The 17,043-nt window shown below is 37.7% G+C and overlaps 1 protein-coding gene across 5 annotated transcripts in view; it reads right to left on the reverse strand.

Moving 5' to 3' along the window:
- CROCC2 (ciliary rootlet coiled-coil, rootletin family member 2) overlaps positions 1-17,043 on the reverse strand; it is a 993,480-nt gene that overhangs the window by 247,836 nt on the left and 728,601 nt on the right. For all 5 annotated transcript variants that reach the window (XM_033959482.1, XM_033959484.1, XM_033959480.1 and 2 more), the window contains one exon: positions 16,471-16,709. In XM_033959482.1, coding sequence (XP_033815373.1) covers positions 16,471-16,709 — 239 coding nt within the window. The remainder of the gene's footprint in view (positions 1-16,470; positions 16,710-17,043) is intronic.

Consider the following 17,043-nt stretch of genomic DNA (forward strand, 5'->3'; position numbering starts at 1 on the left):
CAAAAATTACAAAAAAAAGATTGTTACTACATACAGCATCACTAATACAATAATATCTGTAGGCTAATTAACAATAACAATATACTTAACAAGACAGAGGAAAAATTGTGGCATAAAATAATAAATACCTGGGAGCATGTATTAGTGACCAAAGTACTGAACAAACAAGTCTGTCTTAACTGCCTTTTTAAATTTGGAAACAGTGGTAATGTTCATACAGCGAGGGGAGGGGTCAACCTAACAGAAAACTGAATGTCTTGAAGAATTTAGACCAGAGTCACTCAAACTGTGTGCCATGGCACAGTGGTGTGCTACAAAAAGATTACAGGTGTGCCATGAGAGACTCCAGAATTTAACTTTATTTTTTAAAATTCCCTTCATAAGTATACACTAAACTAGATGACATGTACATCGCGTATGCAAGAGTCTGTCAATGTTATGAGCATAAGAACATAAGAATTGCCACTGCTGGGTCAGACCAGTGGTCCATTGTGCCCAGCAGTCCGCTCACAAGGCGGCCCTTAGGTCAAAGACCAGTGAAATGAGTCTAGCCTTACCTGCATACGTTCTGGTTCAGCAGGAACTTGTCTAACTTTATCTTGAATCCCTGGAGGGTGTTTTCCCCTATAAAAGCCTCCGGAAGAGCGTCCCAGTTTTCCACCACTCTCTGGGTGAAGAAGAACTTCCTTATGTTTGTACGGAATCTATCCCCTTTTAACTTTAGAGAGTGCCCTCTCATTCTCTCTACCTTGGAGAGAGTGAACAACCTGTCTTTATCTACTAAGTCTATTCCCTTCATTATCTTCAATGTTTCAATCATGTCCCCTCTCAGTCTCCTCTTTTCAAGAAAGAAGAGGCCCAGTTTCTCTAATCTCTCACTGTACAGCAACTCCTCCAGTCCCTTAACCATTTTAGTCGCTCTTCTCCGGACCCTCTCGAGTAGTACCATGCTCTTCTTCATGTACGGCGACTAGTGCTGGACACATTATTCCAGATGGGGGCGTACCATGGCCCGGTACAGCGGCATGATAACCTTCTCCGATCTGTTTGTGATCCCCTTCTTAATCATTCCTAGCATTCTGTTCACCCTTTTCGCCACCACTGCACATTGCGCAGATGGTTTCATTGACTTGTCGACCAGTTTCAAGTTTCAAGTTTAATTAATTTTAATATACCGACCATCGACGTGCACCTGGCCAGTTTACAATGCTAAAAATGAAAGATTAAAATAAATTTTGTAGGGGGAAATGTGAACATTAAATAGACAAATTACAAATACAAACAGGAGCTTTAGGGTAAAGGGGGAGGGGAAGTTAATAAATACATCATTAAAAACAAATTAATTAAAGGGAAGAGGGGGGAGGATAAAACACCAGGAATGGGGATCGCTTTATTTTGCGTGCTGTTGGAAAGGAAATATTTAGACGCTATGGTATGCATCTTGGAATAAGAACATTTTTAGTTTAGTCTTAAATTTATCAAGTGAATTTTTGAGGCGGAGTTGAGGTGGCATGGCATTCCAGAAGGTTGGAACTACAACGGAAAAGTTAGTTTTTCTAGTGTAGTAGAATTCTTTGATGGAAGGTGTTCCGCCACTTATTTCTGTCAAATGGGATGATCAGTGACACTCAGAAAAGCACACAGACAATATAAAGCATAAACAATAATACTTTATTATACATATATTAGAATTAAATATAAAATAGCATCACCTTGCCCCATACAACGACCATCTTCACAATTTGGAATCCTTGCAATTGATAGATGGGTGGACCAAAGGACTGTCCCTTTAGACATCGTGGCTCCTCCCTTCAGATGTCATGGATTCTAAGGTTAGGGGCAGAGTTCTGTTCTTATATAGTTCATAGTAATACATCTGATCCTGCAGTAATCAGAGTCCTTCACTATTATTCAGGCACACTTGGTCCTGGTCTTTTGTTCTGTTGTTTTGACAACACCCAGGTCAGGATGTCAGAAGGAGGTGTTGAAGAAAACCGGCTTCCAGTTCCTTTGATGTTGTTTTGGCAATACTTAGGTCAAGGAGGTCAGAATGTCAGATAATTGTTCAGTTTCTCTGTCATTTTGATGTTACTGGCCTCTTGTTAAGACAGCTGGTCCTGGTCTTTTGTTATCTGTTTTGACAACACCCAGGTCAAAGAGGTCAAGATAGCAGATACTTGTTTGGTTTCTCAGTCCTTTTGATGTTACTGGCCTCTTAGTAAGACAGCTGGTCCTGGTCTTTTGTTATCTGTTTTGACAACACCCAGGTCAAAGAGGTACTTGTTTGGTTTCCCATCTGTCTTTATTGATGTTATTTGAGCGGCACGCATGCAAAGGAAGTCAGGATCTCAAATAAGCAAGCTTTACTGTCCCTTTGAGATCAAGGTAACACTCAGGACAAAGAGGTCAGATAAGCAGACTTGAGGATACATGTCAGTAATATGTTGAGGCATAACAGTCCACCCCTGGATCCTTAAGTCTGTACTTCCGAATTTAGAAGTCCTCCGAATAAAGGGAGAGAGTGTCCGTTTGTATATACAATAGGTAAACCCACAATTAAGAAATGTTAACATAAGAATAACTAAACAAATATAGATTAATGGATGAAGAAACACCTTTTGTGCTGTAGCAGTCCATCCGGTAAAAGCATACCACCCATGGAGTACAGTGGCAGCTTCAATAAGATCTGCCACAGAATGCAAGTTAGTATTTCAAAATTCAGTATCTATTTTATGCCGTAGGAAAGTAAGGTTACATTGCTGTTTTGCTTTATTTAGAATTGCTATATTTTGCATGGCTTTCTATACAGAAGGTAATCCAGGGTTCATACAAATGATAAGTTGCATTATTTGCCCACTGCAACACACTAACATTCTGTAAACATACTGAAAAGGGAGCAGGAATCATAAGTTCAATAGTACTGCTAGCAACACAAACATTTTTATGTGATATTTCTTAAAATTAATTCTTTGTTGTATAAAAGACAAAACACGAATCTCACAAATAGTCCACTGTAAGGCTGAAGAAACATTACTATCTAAAGTATATTGCTGTATGATAGTATCATTAACAACACGTAACATTAACTGATCATATCGTAGGGTTAGTTCATGATTATGTACCGTATTTGACACCCATTCACCTTCCCATCTAAATACATCTGCTTCTCTGGAGCCAAAATATGCTTGTTTGCCAGCCAGTATTTCAGAAACAATAGTATTTACTATCTACATTTAGGTAAAATAGGAAAATTAATTTTCCATCAACTGGTATGTTTGCATTCTCTAATATTTCTTGCTAATTAGGCCTTTTAGTTGAAAGTATCACGTATCGGGAATTATGGAAATTAATAATCTTATTAATATTATATTTGTGCTCTTACTCATGGCTTACATACATTTAGGGTAGCTTCACATTCACCATCGATTACTGCAGTTCATCTGGTATCCTGTTTTTCTTAGCAGCTTAGGTTAGGGTCTGGCTATGCTCCAGTTTCAATAGGCTTGCTATGCCACTCACATGCCTTCACTCACGTAAGATTCACGTGCACCACCCCCAGAGACCAGCCCTAATGTGAAGTGGCAGGATATAGGCTCACTTCCATTCCCAAGTCGGTGCCACATAATAGCGTCATGGCATGGCACTGTATGTCTGGTTGCGTGTCATCATCTTCTCGATCTGGTGAAATTTTCTCTTAACCCAGCATGTTAGCCAAATCATAAGAATAAGAGAGCAGAGCTGACCAATTCTATCACAAAGGGATGAAAGTCTATATAGAATAACATTTCCCAGTACGTGATTTTCCAAGGAAAATATTTCATCATGACTGTTTACCTTCAATGCTTTAGTTACATTAAACACCCCTAGTGGTAAACGAGAAGGAAAGAAAAAAAAAAAAGAAAAACCACTTTATGTACAGAATGTGATAACATGTGACACCATACTGGTGTGTAAGGTAGTATTTGTTTGAGATAAGAGAAACAACACTAATGCACTTAAAGGTATTCTGTAGGACATTCAGAACATACACCTTTTTATGTTCTGGGCATAATCAAATCAGTACAGTTGTCAAAAACTGTTTTAATAAACTGCGACTTATTAGATCAATTGCAAAAGTTCTCAAACCAGAAGCACTTAATATTCTCATCCACTCTCTGATCATTTCTAGGCTAGATTATTGTAACTCTTTATACTGTGGAATAACTCATAAAGAAATAAGAAGACTACAAATAATACATGTTATGCCAGTTATACCCTAGCATATTATTGATAATTTTGTTTATGTATTCTCAAGTCTGCTGACCCAGCATATTACTGATAATTTTGTTTACTAATATGTATTCTCAAATCTGCTTACCTGAACTCCTGACCTCCAAAGAACAGTAAGACCAAATGGTCTCTGCAATAAACTTGCTTATTTGAGATCCTGACTTCCTTTGTCTAAGTGTCAACTGGATAGCATCAAAGAGACTATAAACTGCAACACCTCCTTGCGTCCTGACCTCTTTGATCTCCACAGGACAGTAAGACCAGATGGTCTCTGCAATAACCTTGCTTATTTGAGATCCTGATCTCCACAGGAGCTAACATCCTGACCTCATTGATCTTCAAAGGACTGTAAAACCAGATGATCATCAGTAAAGACAGATGGGAAACTACGTCAAAAAGAAAAAGACAGTGACAAGTATCTACTATCTTGACCTCTTTTGACCTGGGTGTTGTCAAAACAGCTTCAAAGGGACCGACCTGGGGTGTGCCTGAATCAAAGGACCCTGTTACTGCAGGACCAGCTGTTTAACTCAGCAGCTTATAAGGACGGAATTCTGCTCCTAGAATCTAGAATCCTAGCCGGCTATCCAAGACGTCAGGTCTAACGGGGCAGACTCCTGTGTCCTACTCGCCTATCCATTGAGGGATTCCGAATGGTGAAGGGAGGGTTTACGTGAGATACGGTGATGATAATTTATTCTTATATATATATTAAAGTGTTATTGTTTATGCTTTATATTGTCTGTGTGTTTTTCTGAGTATCTCTGATCATCCCACTTGACAGAAATTAGTGGCGGAACAAATTGGTACCAGAAGCGGGGTTGATCTAATGATGTCAGAAAAACTAACTAGGCAACAAGGGGTTGAGGAGCAGGCTCCCAATCCCTCCATTCCAAATGGGAATGAAATTATGGAAACATTAATGGCCACTGAGTGGTCTGTAGAAGCAGGATTGTGTGAATCCTGTACTTTTGGAAGTGGGGATCCACATGAATTATGTGCCTCCTTACAAAAGGTGAAAATCTCAAAAGGAGAAGAGCAAGAAGTAATTCCTAGACAAGGAAGGATGATTTTGTCAGACTGGAGGAATTTGCATGAAGCTAAACAGGAATTACAATTGAAATTAGAAGAGCTGGAAAAGAAAAGGAATAAACAACAGCATGCCATTACAATGCTACAATGTCAGAATGAGTTGTTAATGGATAAGGTAGAAACCTATCAAAATGTAATAGAACAGTCAGCTATGCGATATGCACGATATAAATACAAGAAACGCAGGTGGAAAGTGAGTTACAGAAAAGTTAAAATCTTAATTTATCATCTGCCGAATGATTGGAATCCAAACAAATGGGATGGGAATATTTGGGATTCAAATAATAATAACAGTGAGGAGGATATATGTGTTAAATGAGAACAGGCAGAAAGTTTAGAAGCAGAGCCTTTGAGGAGAAAAAGATTACAGGGAAATCTGCAAACAGGAGAACATCTAACTAGAGATAATGTTAGGGAGGATGTTACTCCAAATGAAATCATGGATATGATGGCACGCTTTACACAGCAGCCTGGGGAACCACTAATACAGTGGGTAGTTCGGGTGCAGGAGCTGGGTGCAGCAGGGATTATGTTAGATGCCACAGATGCCCCTAAATTTGTTCAAATTTGTCAAGAAATAGCAGTGCAACATGCGTTGCGGAAGGATCCTTATCCTGCAAAAAATGCCCAATGGTCTTTATTAGAGATAATTAGTAGGGGTGTCACGAGGCGATATCCACTTGAATCTGATTGGCCTTCCAATGATAAAGTTTGGTATACATTGAAAGATGCACAAATGAGAATTAAGGAAGAGGCTATGAAGGTAGCTTTAGTAATAGGTCACGCTGACACATATATGTCATTACCTTTTACTGTATCCATGAGAAATAAAATTATCAGGTATGCTGCACCGGCATACAAACAGGTAATTATGACTCTGTTGATCAATCAAACAGACAGGTCTATTTTGGAAGTCTTGGAAGCGGTCCGACAGTTAGGAGATCTGGGAGACTGGGGACCTCAAACTACTTTTGATAAAAAGAGGGAAGGACAATCCAATTCAAACAGGGCTAATCGAGTATCCCGAAGGGATATGTTTTTGGCATTAATAAAAGATGGGGTAAAGAGGGAAGAAATAGATGGGAAAGATACCGGGACTTTATGGAAAATGTACAAAAGTAGAGGATTAGGAAAGAAATCTATGTCTCAAGCCCAAGTAAGCAAGAGTGAGGATGTGCCAGTGCCAACTGCTCCTCCTGAGGAAACTGCTTCCACTCTTTATCCTGATTTAAAAGGGTGGAAGTGGTGGGAGGATCAATGATGTGAATACCAAGCCTCAGTGTTAGCTTGGACCAAATTAGAACAGTGTCTGCAGGTAGAGATAAATATTTAGTAGAAACCTGGCCGTAGTGGACGCTGGGGTGTAGGAATATAAATATCAGGATTGGGGGGAAAGTTATACAAGCAGGAAGAAAAAATTTTACAAATTTTAAAATTGGACAATTACCAATTTGGGATTAATCTATGGGATTCCTTGCCAGATATCCAAAAAGGGTTAACATGACAGCTTGCATTTTTTTTACTATCCCTATAGTGGAGCAATGTCCATGCATTCACTTGGCAAGGGAGGCAATATACATATACCAGACTACCACAAAAAATACTTACAGATGCCTAGAGGTGATACAGAAAGCTAAACTGTAGAAATATTGCTAAGTGACCTTTATAATGTATAAAGTTTTGTTAGATAGTATAAGGAAGTTGCACTCCAAGTAATTTTGCAAATGTGTCTTTTACCTAAAACACTAATATTGTGAACCACTGTACATGCACGTAAACCTCTCTTGTATATTTTATAGATTAAAAATTCCCTGCGTGCATTCTCTTACGATTGTGTGACAGAACTTTGAAATGGAAGAAAATAGAAAAGAAGACCAGTAAAACTATATAGAGCAATTAACTTAAGTTTCTATCTCTCTCTTTCTTTTAGAAGCTTATTATCTAAGACATGGTCAGGAGAACCAATTTCACTGTGCCACATTTAAAATACTTCCAGCAATGTGACCTGATAGTGGGAATCCAATGGATACCACATTTGTTTGTGACTCTTTTGATTAATAGTGTGCTTATTTACAGATTAAAATCAACCCTGAATCATTACCGCTGGAAGAAAGCATGCCGGAGCTCTGTGTTTGTCTGTTTCTGTTATGTGTTGTCTGTTTTAGCTTATGGGGTACCCCAACATTGCACATTGGCCATTTCCAGAGTTTATTCCACCCCTTCTATTAGTCCAAATGGTACCATATCCCTTTCCAAAAAAGATTCCCCCACATACCAGAAAGTATCTTATGAAAACCATGCTCACAATGATTTTATGCTATGGCTCACAGGTAATAGAGGCCAGCAGCATGCCAGATTTTAGGAATAAAGGGGACGCCCATGTGGGATCCCTACATGGGTCAGGGCAAAGGGTCTATAGAGTGGGCAGACTTGATGGGCCTTGGCCCTTTTCTGCCGTCATCTTACTATGTTTCTATGTTTTTATACAGCCCAATGATAATTTAGTTAGGGGTTATATTATAAAAGGATATCTGAAGAGAAATAATTAGAAAGCTTTATACCTGGTAAAATGGTGTTCATTGGTATTTGATATTTGCTAAATAAAATAAAATAAAAAAATAGTCTCTCTTTATTTAACTTACCAGGTATAAACAGTGCAGTGCACATCTCTGACATAAGTTATTTTGTTATCACATTCTGTACGTGTGTATGGTCTCTTTTAAATGACATAATAATTATGTCCAGAATATAAAAAGGTATATTTTCTGAATGTCCTACAGAATACCTTTAAGTACATTAGTGTTGTTTCTCTTATCTCACACAAAGACTACCTTACACACAAGTATTGTGTCAAATGTTATCACATTCTGTACGTGTGTATGGTCTCTTTTAAATGACATAATAATTATGTCCAGAATATAAAAAGGTATATTTTCTGAATGTCCTACAGAATACCTTTAAGTACATTAGTGTTGTTTCTCTTATCTCACACAAAGACTACCTTACACACAAGTATTGTGTCAAATGTTATCACATTCTGTACGTGTGTATGGTCTCTCTTAAATGACATCATAATTATGTCCAGAACATAAAAAGGTGTATTTTCTGAATGTCCTACAGAATACCTTTAAGTGCATTAGTGTTGTTTCTCTTATCTCACACAAATACTACCTTACACACAAGTATTGTGTCACATGTTATCACCTTCTGTACATAAAGTGGTTTTTCTCCTTTTTCTCTTATACTCTCTTTTACCACTAGGGGGGTTTAATGTAATTAAAGCATTGAAGATAAACAATCATGAGGAAATATTTTCCTTGAAAAATCACGTACTGGGAAATGTTATTACATATAGACTTTCATCCTTTTGTGATAAAATTGGTCAGCTCTGCTCTCTCATTCTGATGATTTGGCTAACATGCTGGGTTAAGAGAAAATTTCACCAGACCGAGAAGATGAAGACGCAACCAGACATACAGTGCCGTGCCATGAGGCTGTTATGTGGCACCGACTTGGGAATAGAAGTGAGCCTATATCCTGCCACTTCACATTAGAGCTGGTCTGTGGAGGTGGTGCCTGAAACTTACATGAGTGAAGGCATGTGAGTGGCATAGCAAGCCTATTGAAACCGGAGCATAGCCAGACCCTAACCAAAGATGCTAAGAAAAACGGGATACCAGATAACTGCGGTGATCGATGGTGAATATGAAGCTACCCTAACTGTATGTAAGCCATGAGTAAGAGCACAAATATAATATTAATAAGATTATTAATTTCCATGATTCCCTATACGTGATACTTTCAAGTAAAATGCCTAATTAGCTTGAAATATTAGGGAATGCAAGGATACCAGGTTTAGCCCATAAGGAAATAAATTATGAAGGGAAAATTAATTTTCCCATTTTACCTTTGCTTAAAAGTAGAATAGATACTATTGTTTCTGAAATACTGGCTGGCAAAGAAGCATATTTTGGCTCCAGAGTAGCAGTTGTATTTAGAAGGGAAGGTGAATGGGTGCCACATACTGTACATAATTATGAACTAACGCTACGATATGATCAGTTAATGTTACATGTCGTTAATGATATCACAAAGAATTACCTTTATCGCATTGATTTAAAAACCACATCACATTCTGTATCCTTAGATAGAAAATGGTGTAAATTTTAAAATGAAACAATGTGTCCTTAGTACTGTTGAACTTGTGATTCCTGCTAATCAAACTCCCTTTTCAGTATGTTTACAGAATGTTAGTATGTTGCAGTGTGGGATGCTATTACTAGAGGCTGTGATATGGCACGGAACAGACTTAAGAATCCAAGGGTGGAATGTTATGCCAGTTATACCCTAGCATATTATTGATAATTTTGTTTATGTATTCTCAAGTCTGCTGACCCAGCATATTACTGATAATTTTGTTTACTAATATGTATTCTCAAATCTGCTTACCTGAACTCCTGACCTCCAAAGAACAGTAAGACCAAATGGTCTCTGCAATAAACTTGCTTATTTGAGATCCTGACTTCCTTTGTCTAAGTGTCAACTGGATAGCATCAAAGAGACTATAAACTGCAACACCTCCTTGCGTCCTGACCTCTTTGATCTCCACAGGACAGTAAGACCAGATGGTCTCTGCAATAACCTTGCTTATTTGAGATCCTGATCTCCACAGGAGCTAACATCCTGACCTCATTGATCTTCAAAGGACTGTAAAACCAGATGATCATCAGTAAAGACAGATGGGAAACTACGTCAAAAAGAAAAAGACAGTGACAAGTATCTACTATCTTGACCTCTTTTGACCTGGGTGTTGTCAAAACAGCTTCAAAGGGACCGACCTGGGGTGTGCCTGAATCAAAGGACCCTGTTACTGCAGGACCAGCTGTTTAACTCAGCAGCTTATAAGGACGGAATTCTGCTCCTAGAATCTAGAATCCTAGCCGGCTATCCAAGACGTCAGGTCTAACGGGGCAGACTCCTGTGTCCTACTCGCCTATCCATTGAGGGATTCCGAATGGTGAAGGGAGGGTTTACGTGAGATACGGTGATGATAATTTATTCTTATATATATATTAAAGTGTTATTGTTTATGCTTTATATTGTCTGTGTGTTTTTCTGAGTATCTCTGATCATCCCACTTGACAGAAATTAGTGGCGGAACAATACAAAATACAGCCATTAAAATTATAACAAACTCAAAGAAATATGACCATGTTACTCCGCTTTTACAGGATGCACACTGGTTACCAATTATACATAGAATTACATTTAAAATTGCATTACTAACATTTAAAATCCAACAAGTACACGCGCCATTATTTCTTGATAGACTATTAATCCCTTATTCTTCGTTAAGGACGCTAAGATCAACACAACAAAATTTACTAACTATCCCTTCATTAAAAATAATTGGGACAAGAAGAACAACTATATTTTCAGTGCAAGCACCTCAACTGTGGAATAATCTACCTATTTATTTACGTAACTAAACATCACTAGACAAATTTAAACATGGTTTGAAAAGCATTCTTTATAGAGATGCATTCAATACATAAATAGATAATGATAATAAACACAATATTTATCCTTTAGGAATCAAATATGCAGAACATCAAAGGAATCAAATATGTAGAACATCAACATAGAAATTATAAGAGTTCTTTTAATCTTACATTTCTTTCTTTTCGATCAAAACATCTTTTTTTTTTTCTTTCTTTCTTTCCTTCATTACTTTTCTCACCTACCCTACCCTTATGTATAAACCTTAATTGTTAAAAAAATTTTTTTTTTTTATATTGTAATTCCATTTTTTTTACCCACTTGTTTCAGTTTGTATTAATAATACATAATGATTAGTCTGTATAATTTTGTCTTATTTGTATTTGTATTTGTCACCCTAGTTTTTTTTATTGTACATTTCAATTATGTAATACGCATTGAAATATTTGATATTGCGTAAAATCAAAATTTAATAAACTTGAAACTTAATTATTATGTCATTTAAGAGAGACCATACACACGTACAGAATGTGATAACATTTGACACAATACTTGTGTGTAAGGTAGTATTTGTGTGAGATAAGAGAAACAACACTAATGCACTTAAAGGTATTCTGTAGTACATTCAGAAAATACCTTTTTATGTTCTGGACATAATTATTATGTCATTTAAAAGAGACCATACACACGTACAGAATGTGATAACATTTGACACAATACTTGTGTGTAAGGTAGTATTTGTGTGAGATAAGAGAAACAACACTAATGCACTTAAAGGTATTCTGTAGGACATTCAGAAAATACCTTTTTATGTTCTGGACATAATTATTATGTCATTTAAAAGAGACCATACACACGTACTGATTGTAATACCAAAATAACTTATGTCAGAGATGTGCACTGCACTGTTTATACCTGGTAAGTTAAATAAAGAGAGACCATTTTTTATTTTATTTAGCAAATATCAAATACCAATGAACACCATTTTACCAGGTATAAAGCTTTCTAATTTTTTCTCTTCAGATATCCTCTTATAATATAACCCCTAACTAAATTATCATTGGGCTGTATGAGCCATAGCATAAAATAATTGTGAGCATGGTTTTCATAAGATAAGTGAGGGAATCTTTTTTTTTTTTTTGGAAAGGGATATGGTACCATTTGGACTAAAAGAAGGGGTGGAATAAACTCTGGAAATGGCCAATGTGCGATGTTGGGGTACCCCATAAGCTAAAACAGACAACACATAACAGAAACAGACAAACACAGAGCTCCGGCATGCTTTCTTCCATCGGTAATGATTCAAGGTTGAATTTAATCTGTAAATAAGCACACTATTAATCAAAAGAGTCATAAACAAATTTGGTATCCATTGGATTCCCACTATCAGGTCACAGTGCTGGAAGTATTTTAAATATAGCACAGTGAAATTGGTTCTCCTGACCATGTCTGGATACTAAGCTTCTAAAAGAAAGAGAGATAGAAACTTAAGTTAATTGCTCTTTATAGTTTTACTGGTCTTCTTTTCTATTTTCTTCCATTTCAAAGCTCTGTCACACAATCGTAAGAGAATGCAAGCAGGGAAGTTTTAATCTATAAAATATACAAGAGAGGTTTACGTGCAGGTACAGTGGTTCACAATGTTAGTGTTTGAGGTAAAAGACACATTTGCAAAATTATTTGGAGTGCAACTTCCTTATACTATCTAACAAAACTTTATACATTATAAAGGTCACTTAGCAATATTTCTACTTTTTTATTGTCCAACCTACCCCATATGTTACCCCTGATGTGAAATATGTTGCCTCCAGAATCCAAAAAGGCCCAAGTCTGTTTTTTACTTTGGGGAGAAGGGAAGTTTACAATTTTCTGTTTAACTTTCTCTATCACCTCTCGGCATCCTTTTGCCCACTTTCTGCTATAATCTTGTGATAGAAAGTGGGACTAAGTAAGTATTTTTGTGGTAGTCTGGTAGATGTATATTGCCTCCCTTGCCCAGTGGATGCAAATTGTTCTGGACATTGCTCCAGTATAGGAATAGTAAAAATGCATTGGTTCTCATAGGAATGTCTGGCAATTTACCAAAACTATAGATTCCATCGGAAAGCTGTAATGTTAACCTTTAAAATTTGTAATATTCTTCCTGCTTGTATAATTTTCTCCCCAATCCTGATATTTATATTCCTCCACCCCAGTGTCCATTACAGCTTGTACCTTTTGCTCCCCAGATTTATCTCTACCTGTGGACGCTGTTCTAATTTGGTCCAGGCAAACACTGAGGCTCGGCATTCACATTATTGATCCTCCCAACACTTCCACCCTTTTAAATCAGGATAAAGAATGGAAGCAGTTTCCTCAGGAGGAGCCGTCGGCACCAAAATATCCTCCCTCTCTCCTTTGTTCACTTGTGCTTGGGACATAGATTTCTTTCCCAGTCCTCTACTTTTGTACATTCCCCATTACGTCCCTGTATCTTTCCCATCTATTTCTTCCCTCTTTACTCCATCTTTTATTAATGCCAAAAACATATTCCTCCGAGACACCCGATTAGCCCTGTTTGAATTGGATTGTCCTTTTCTCTTTTTATCAAAAGTATTTTGAGGTCCCCAGTCCCCCCGATCTCCTAACTGTCGGACCGCTTCTAAGGCTTCCAAAATAGTCCTATCTATTTGATTGATCAACAAAGTTATCATTACCTGTTTGTATGCCGGTGCAGCATACTTAATAATTTTATTTCTCATGGACACAGTAAAAGGTAATGACATATATTTGTCAGCGTGACCTATTACTAAGGCTACCTTCATAGCCTCTTCCTTAATTCTCATTTGAGCATCTTTTAATATATACCAAATTTTATCATTTGAGGGCCAATCAGATTCAAGTGGATATCGCCTCGTAACACCCCTACTAATTATCTCTAATAAAGACCATTGGGTATATTTTGCAGGATAAGGATCCTCCCGTAAAGCATCTTGTACTGCTGCTTCTTGACTAATTTGAACAAATTTAGGGGCATCTGTGGCATCCACCATAATCCCTACTGCGCCCAGCTCCTGCACCCGAATTACCCATTGTATTAGTGGTTCCCCAGGCTGCTGTGTAAAGCATGCCATCGTATCCATGACTTCCTGTGGAGTAACATCCTCCATAACATTATTTCTAGTTAGATTTTCTCCTGTCTGCAGATTTCCCTGTAATCTTTGTTTCCTCACAGGCTTTGCTTCTAAACTTTCTGCCTGCTCTCCTTCAACACATATATCCTCCTCACTGTTATTATAATTTGAATCCCAAATATTCCCATCCCGTTTGTTTGGATTCCAATCATCCGGCAGATGATAAATTAAGATTTTAACTTTTCTGTAACTCACTTTCCACCTCCATTTTTTGTATTTATATCGTGCATATCGCATAGCTGACTTTTCTGTTACATTTTGATAGGTTTCTACCTTATCCATTAACAACTTATTCTGACATTGTAGCATTGTAATGGCATGCTGTTGATTATACCTTTTCTTTTCCAGCTCTTCTAATTTCAATTGTAATTCCTGTTTAGCTTCATGCAAATTCCTCCAGTCTGACAAAATCATCCTTCCTTGTCTAGAAATTCCTTCTTGCTCTTCTCCTTTTGAGATTTTCACCTTTTGTAAGGAGGCACATAATTCATGTGGATCCCCACTTTCAAAAGTACAGAATTCACATAATCCTGCTTCTATAGACCATTCAGTGGCCATTAATTTACCTATACTGTCATTCCACTCCAGAATGGAGGGATTGGGAGCCTGCTCCTCAACCCCATGTTTTATCTGGTGCTTTTGTGACCACATTGATCAACCCTACTTCTGGTACCAATTTGTTCCGCCACTTATTTCTGTCAAATGGGATGATCAGTGACACTCAGAAAAGCACACAGACAATATAAAGCATAAACAATAATACTTTATTATACATATATTAGAATTAAATATAAAATAGCATCACCTTGCCCCATACAACGACCATCTTCACAATTTGGAATCCTTGCAATTGATAGATGGGTGGACCAAAGGACTGTCCCTTTAGACATCGTGGCTTCTCCCTTCAGACGTCATGGATTCTAAGGTTAGGGGCAGAGTTCTGTTCTTATATAGTTCATAGTAATACGTCTGATCCTGCAGTAATCAGAGTCCTTCACTATTATTCAGGCACACTTGGTCCTGGTCTTTTGTTCTGTTGTTTTGACAACACCCAGGTCAGGATGTCAGAAGGAGGTGTTGAAGAAAACCGGCTTCCAGTTCCTTTGATGTTGTTTTGGCAATACTTAGGTCAAGGAGGTCAGAATGTCAGATAATTGTTCGGTTTCTCTGTCCTTTTGATGTTACTGGCCTCTTAGTAAGACAGCTGGTCCTGGTCTTTTGTTATCTGTTTTGACAACACCCAGGTCAAAGAGATCAAGATAGCAGATACTTGTTTGGTTTCTCAGTCCTTTTGATGTTACTGGCCTCTTAGTAAGACAGCTGGTCCTGGTCTTTTGTTATCTGTTTGACAACACCCAGGTCAAAGAGGTACTTGTTTGGTTTCCCATCTGTCTTTACTGATGTTATTTGAGCGGCACGCATGCAAAGGAAGTCAGGATCTCAAATAAGCAAGCTTTACTGTCCCTTTGAGATCAAGGTAACACTCAGGACAAAGAGGTCAGATAAGCAGACTTGAGGATACATGTCAGTAATATGTTGAGGCATAGCAGAAGGTATAGTCAGTAAATTCTGATCAGCCCAAGTCTCTTTCCTGGGGGATCTCTCCAAGTACTGCACCAGACATCCTGTATTCGTGAATAAGATTTTTCTTATCGACATGTATCACCATACACTTATCCTTGTTAAACCTCATTTGCCATGTCGCAGCCCATTTCTCGAGCATGTTTATGTCACATTGCAGGTCTTCACAATCCTTCTGCGTCCTCACTACTCTGAATAACTTTGTTTTGTCTGCAAATTGAATCACCTTGCTCATCGTACCAATTTCCAGGATGTTTATAAATATGTTGAAGAGCACAGGTCCAAGCACTGAACCCTGTGGCACTCCACAGCCGCTCAGACAAGCATCATTTTTTTATGTGACTGGTCCTTGAAAACTAACAGCAAATAATTTTATTTTTATTTTTTATGCAGTAGTTATTCTAACTTGAGCAAAAAAGCAATCAAGGCTTTGTTACTGTTTGGATCTTCTTATCTTTGCAAACTTGGATTTTCAGCTCAGACAGAAATTAAATCGAAAAAAAGAGAATGACTACAGATGGTGGATAATGAAATGCTTGTCGACTATCGAGACACATTTTGAGTTAATTTGCACTCAAAAACAAGCACATCCATTGCATTGATTAGCAATTCTATCTAGTTTCACCGTTGTTACCATTACCCATACATAGCTTAAAGAACTTCACATAAATAACTCTCATATTAAATTTTTGTTGGTTTTGCAAATTTATAATTTCAATTATAATGTGCCACAAAAAACATTTGCTCCATTTAGTGTCCCACAGCTAAAAAAGTTTGAGACACACTGATTTAGACTCAATTTAGCCCTTACTGGTCATATTGCTGCTTCTTCCTTTTATCCCTCTTATACAGTTACCTGATTCTTTCTCCCTCAGTCTTCTTTATTCCTGTTCGGAGATCAGTATTGGATTTCTGTAGTGCTTCCTTTTCTCGAGTTTCATCACCAAGTGTCCTTCGTAGTTCCAGTGCCTCTTTGCGCTGAGAATCCTGCACATCTTTTGCCTCCTGTAGTTGGCGATGAATTTTAGTCAGGTCCTTGCGGACTCCATCACGGGCATCCTCAGCCAACCTCAGCTGAGTCTTCAATTCTTCCACCTAAGCAGAGAGAAGAACCATAATAATGTGATCTTCCATTGTAGAATCTACAAGAATAACTGGAGCTAGAGACTGAGATGGAAGAAAACATCCCTAAGACTGAAGGAAGAGGCAGTAGCTTTCCAATGCACTGAATACCCTGATAGGTGAAAATTACCACTGGCTATAACACTGAAACTAGACTTGTACACAATGCTAAGAGGTGTGATCATGTCATCCTTCATATCAAGAAAGTAACACTGGTTACCTATCTTACTTCAGTGCCAGTTTAATATCTAAATAATCGCTCACAGAGCCTTCTATATAGTATTACAGAATTTGGTCAATCTCACCT

The sequence above is a fragment of the Geotrypetes seraphini genome, chromosome 9 (genome assembly GCF_902459505.1).
Source record: "Geotrypetes seraphini chromosome 9, aGeoSer1.1, whole genome shotgun sequence".
Taxonomy (NCBI): Eukaryota; Metazoa; Chordata; class Amphibia; order Gymnophiona; family Dermophiidae; genus Geotrypetes; species Geotrypetes seraphini.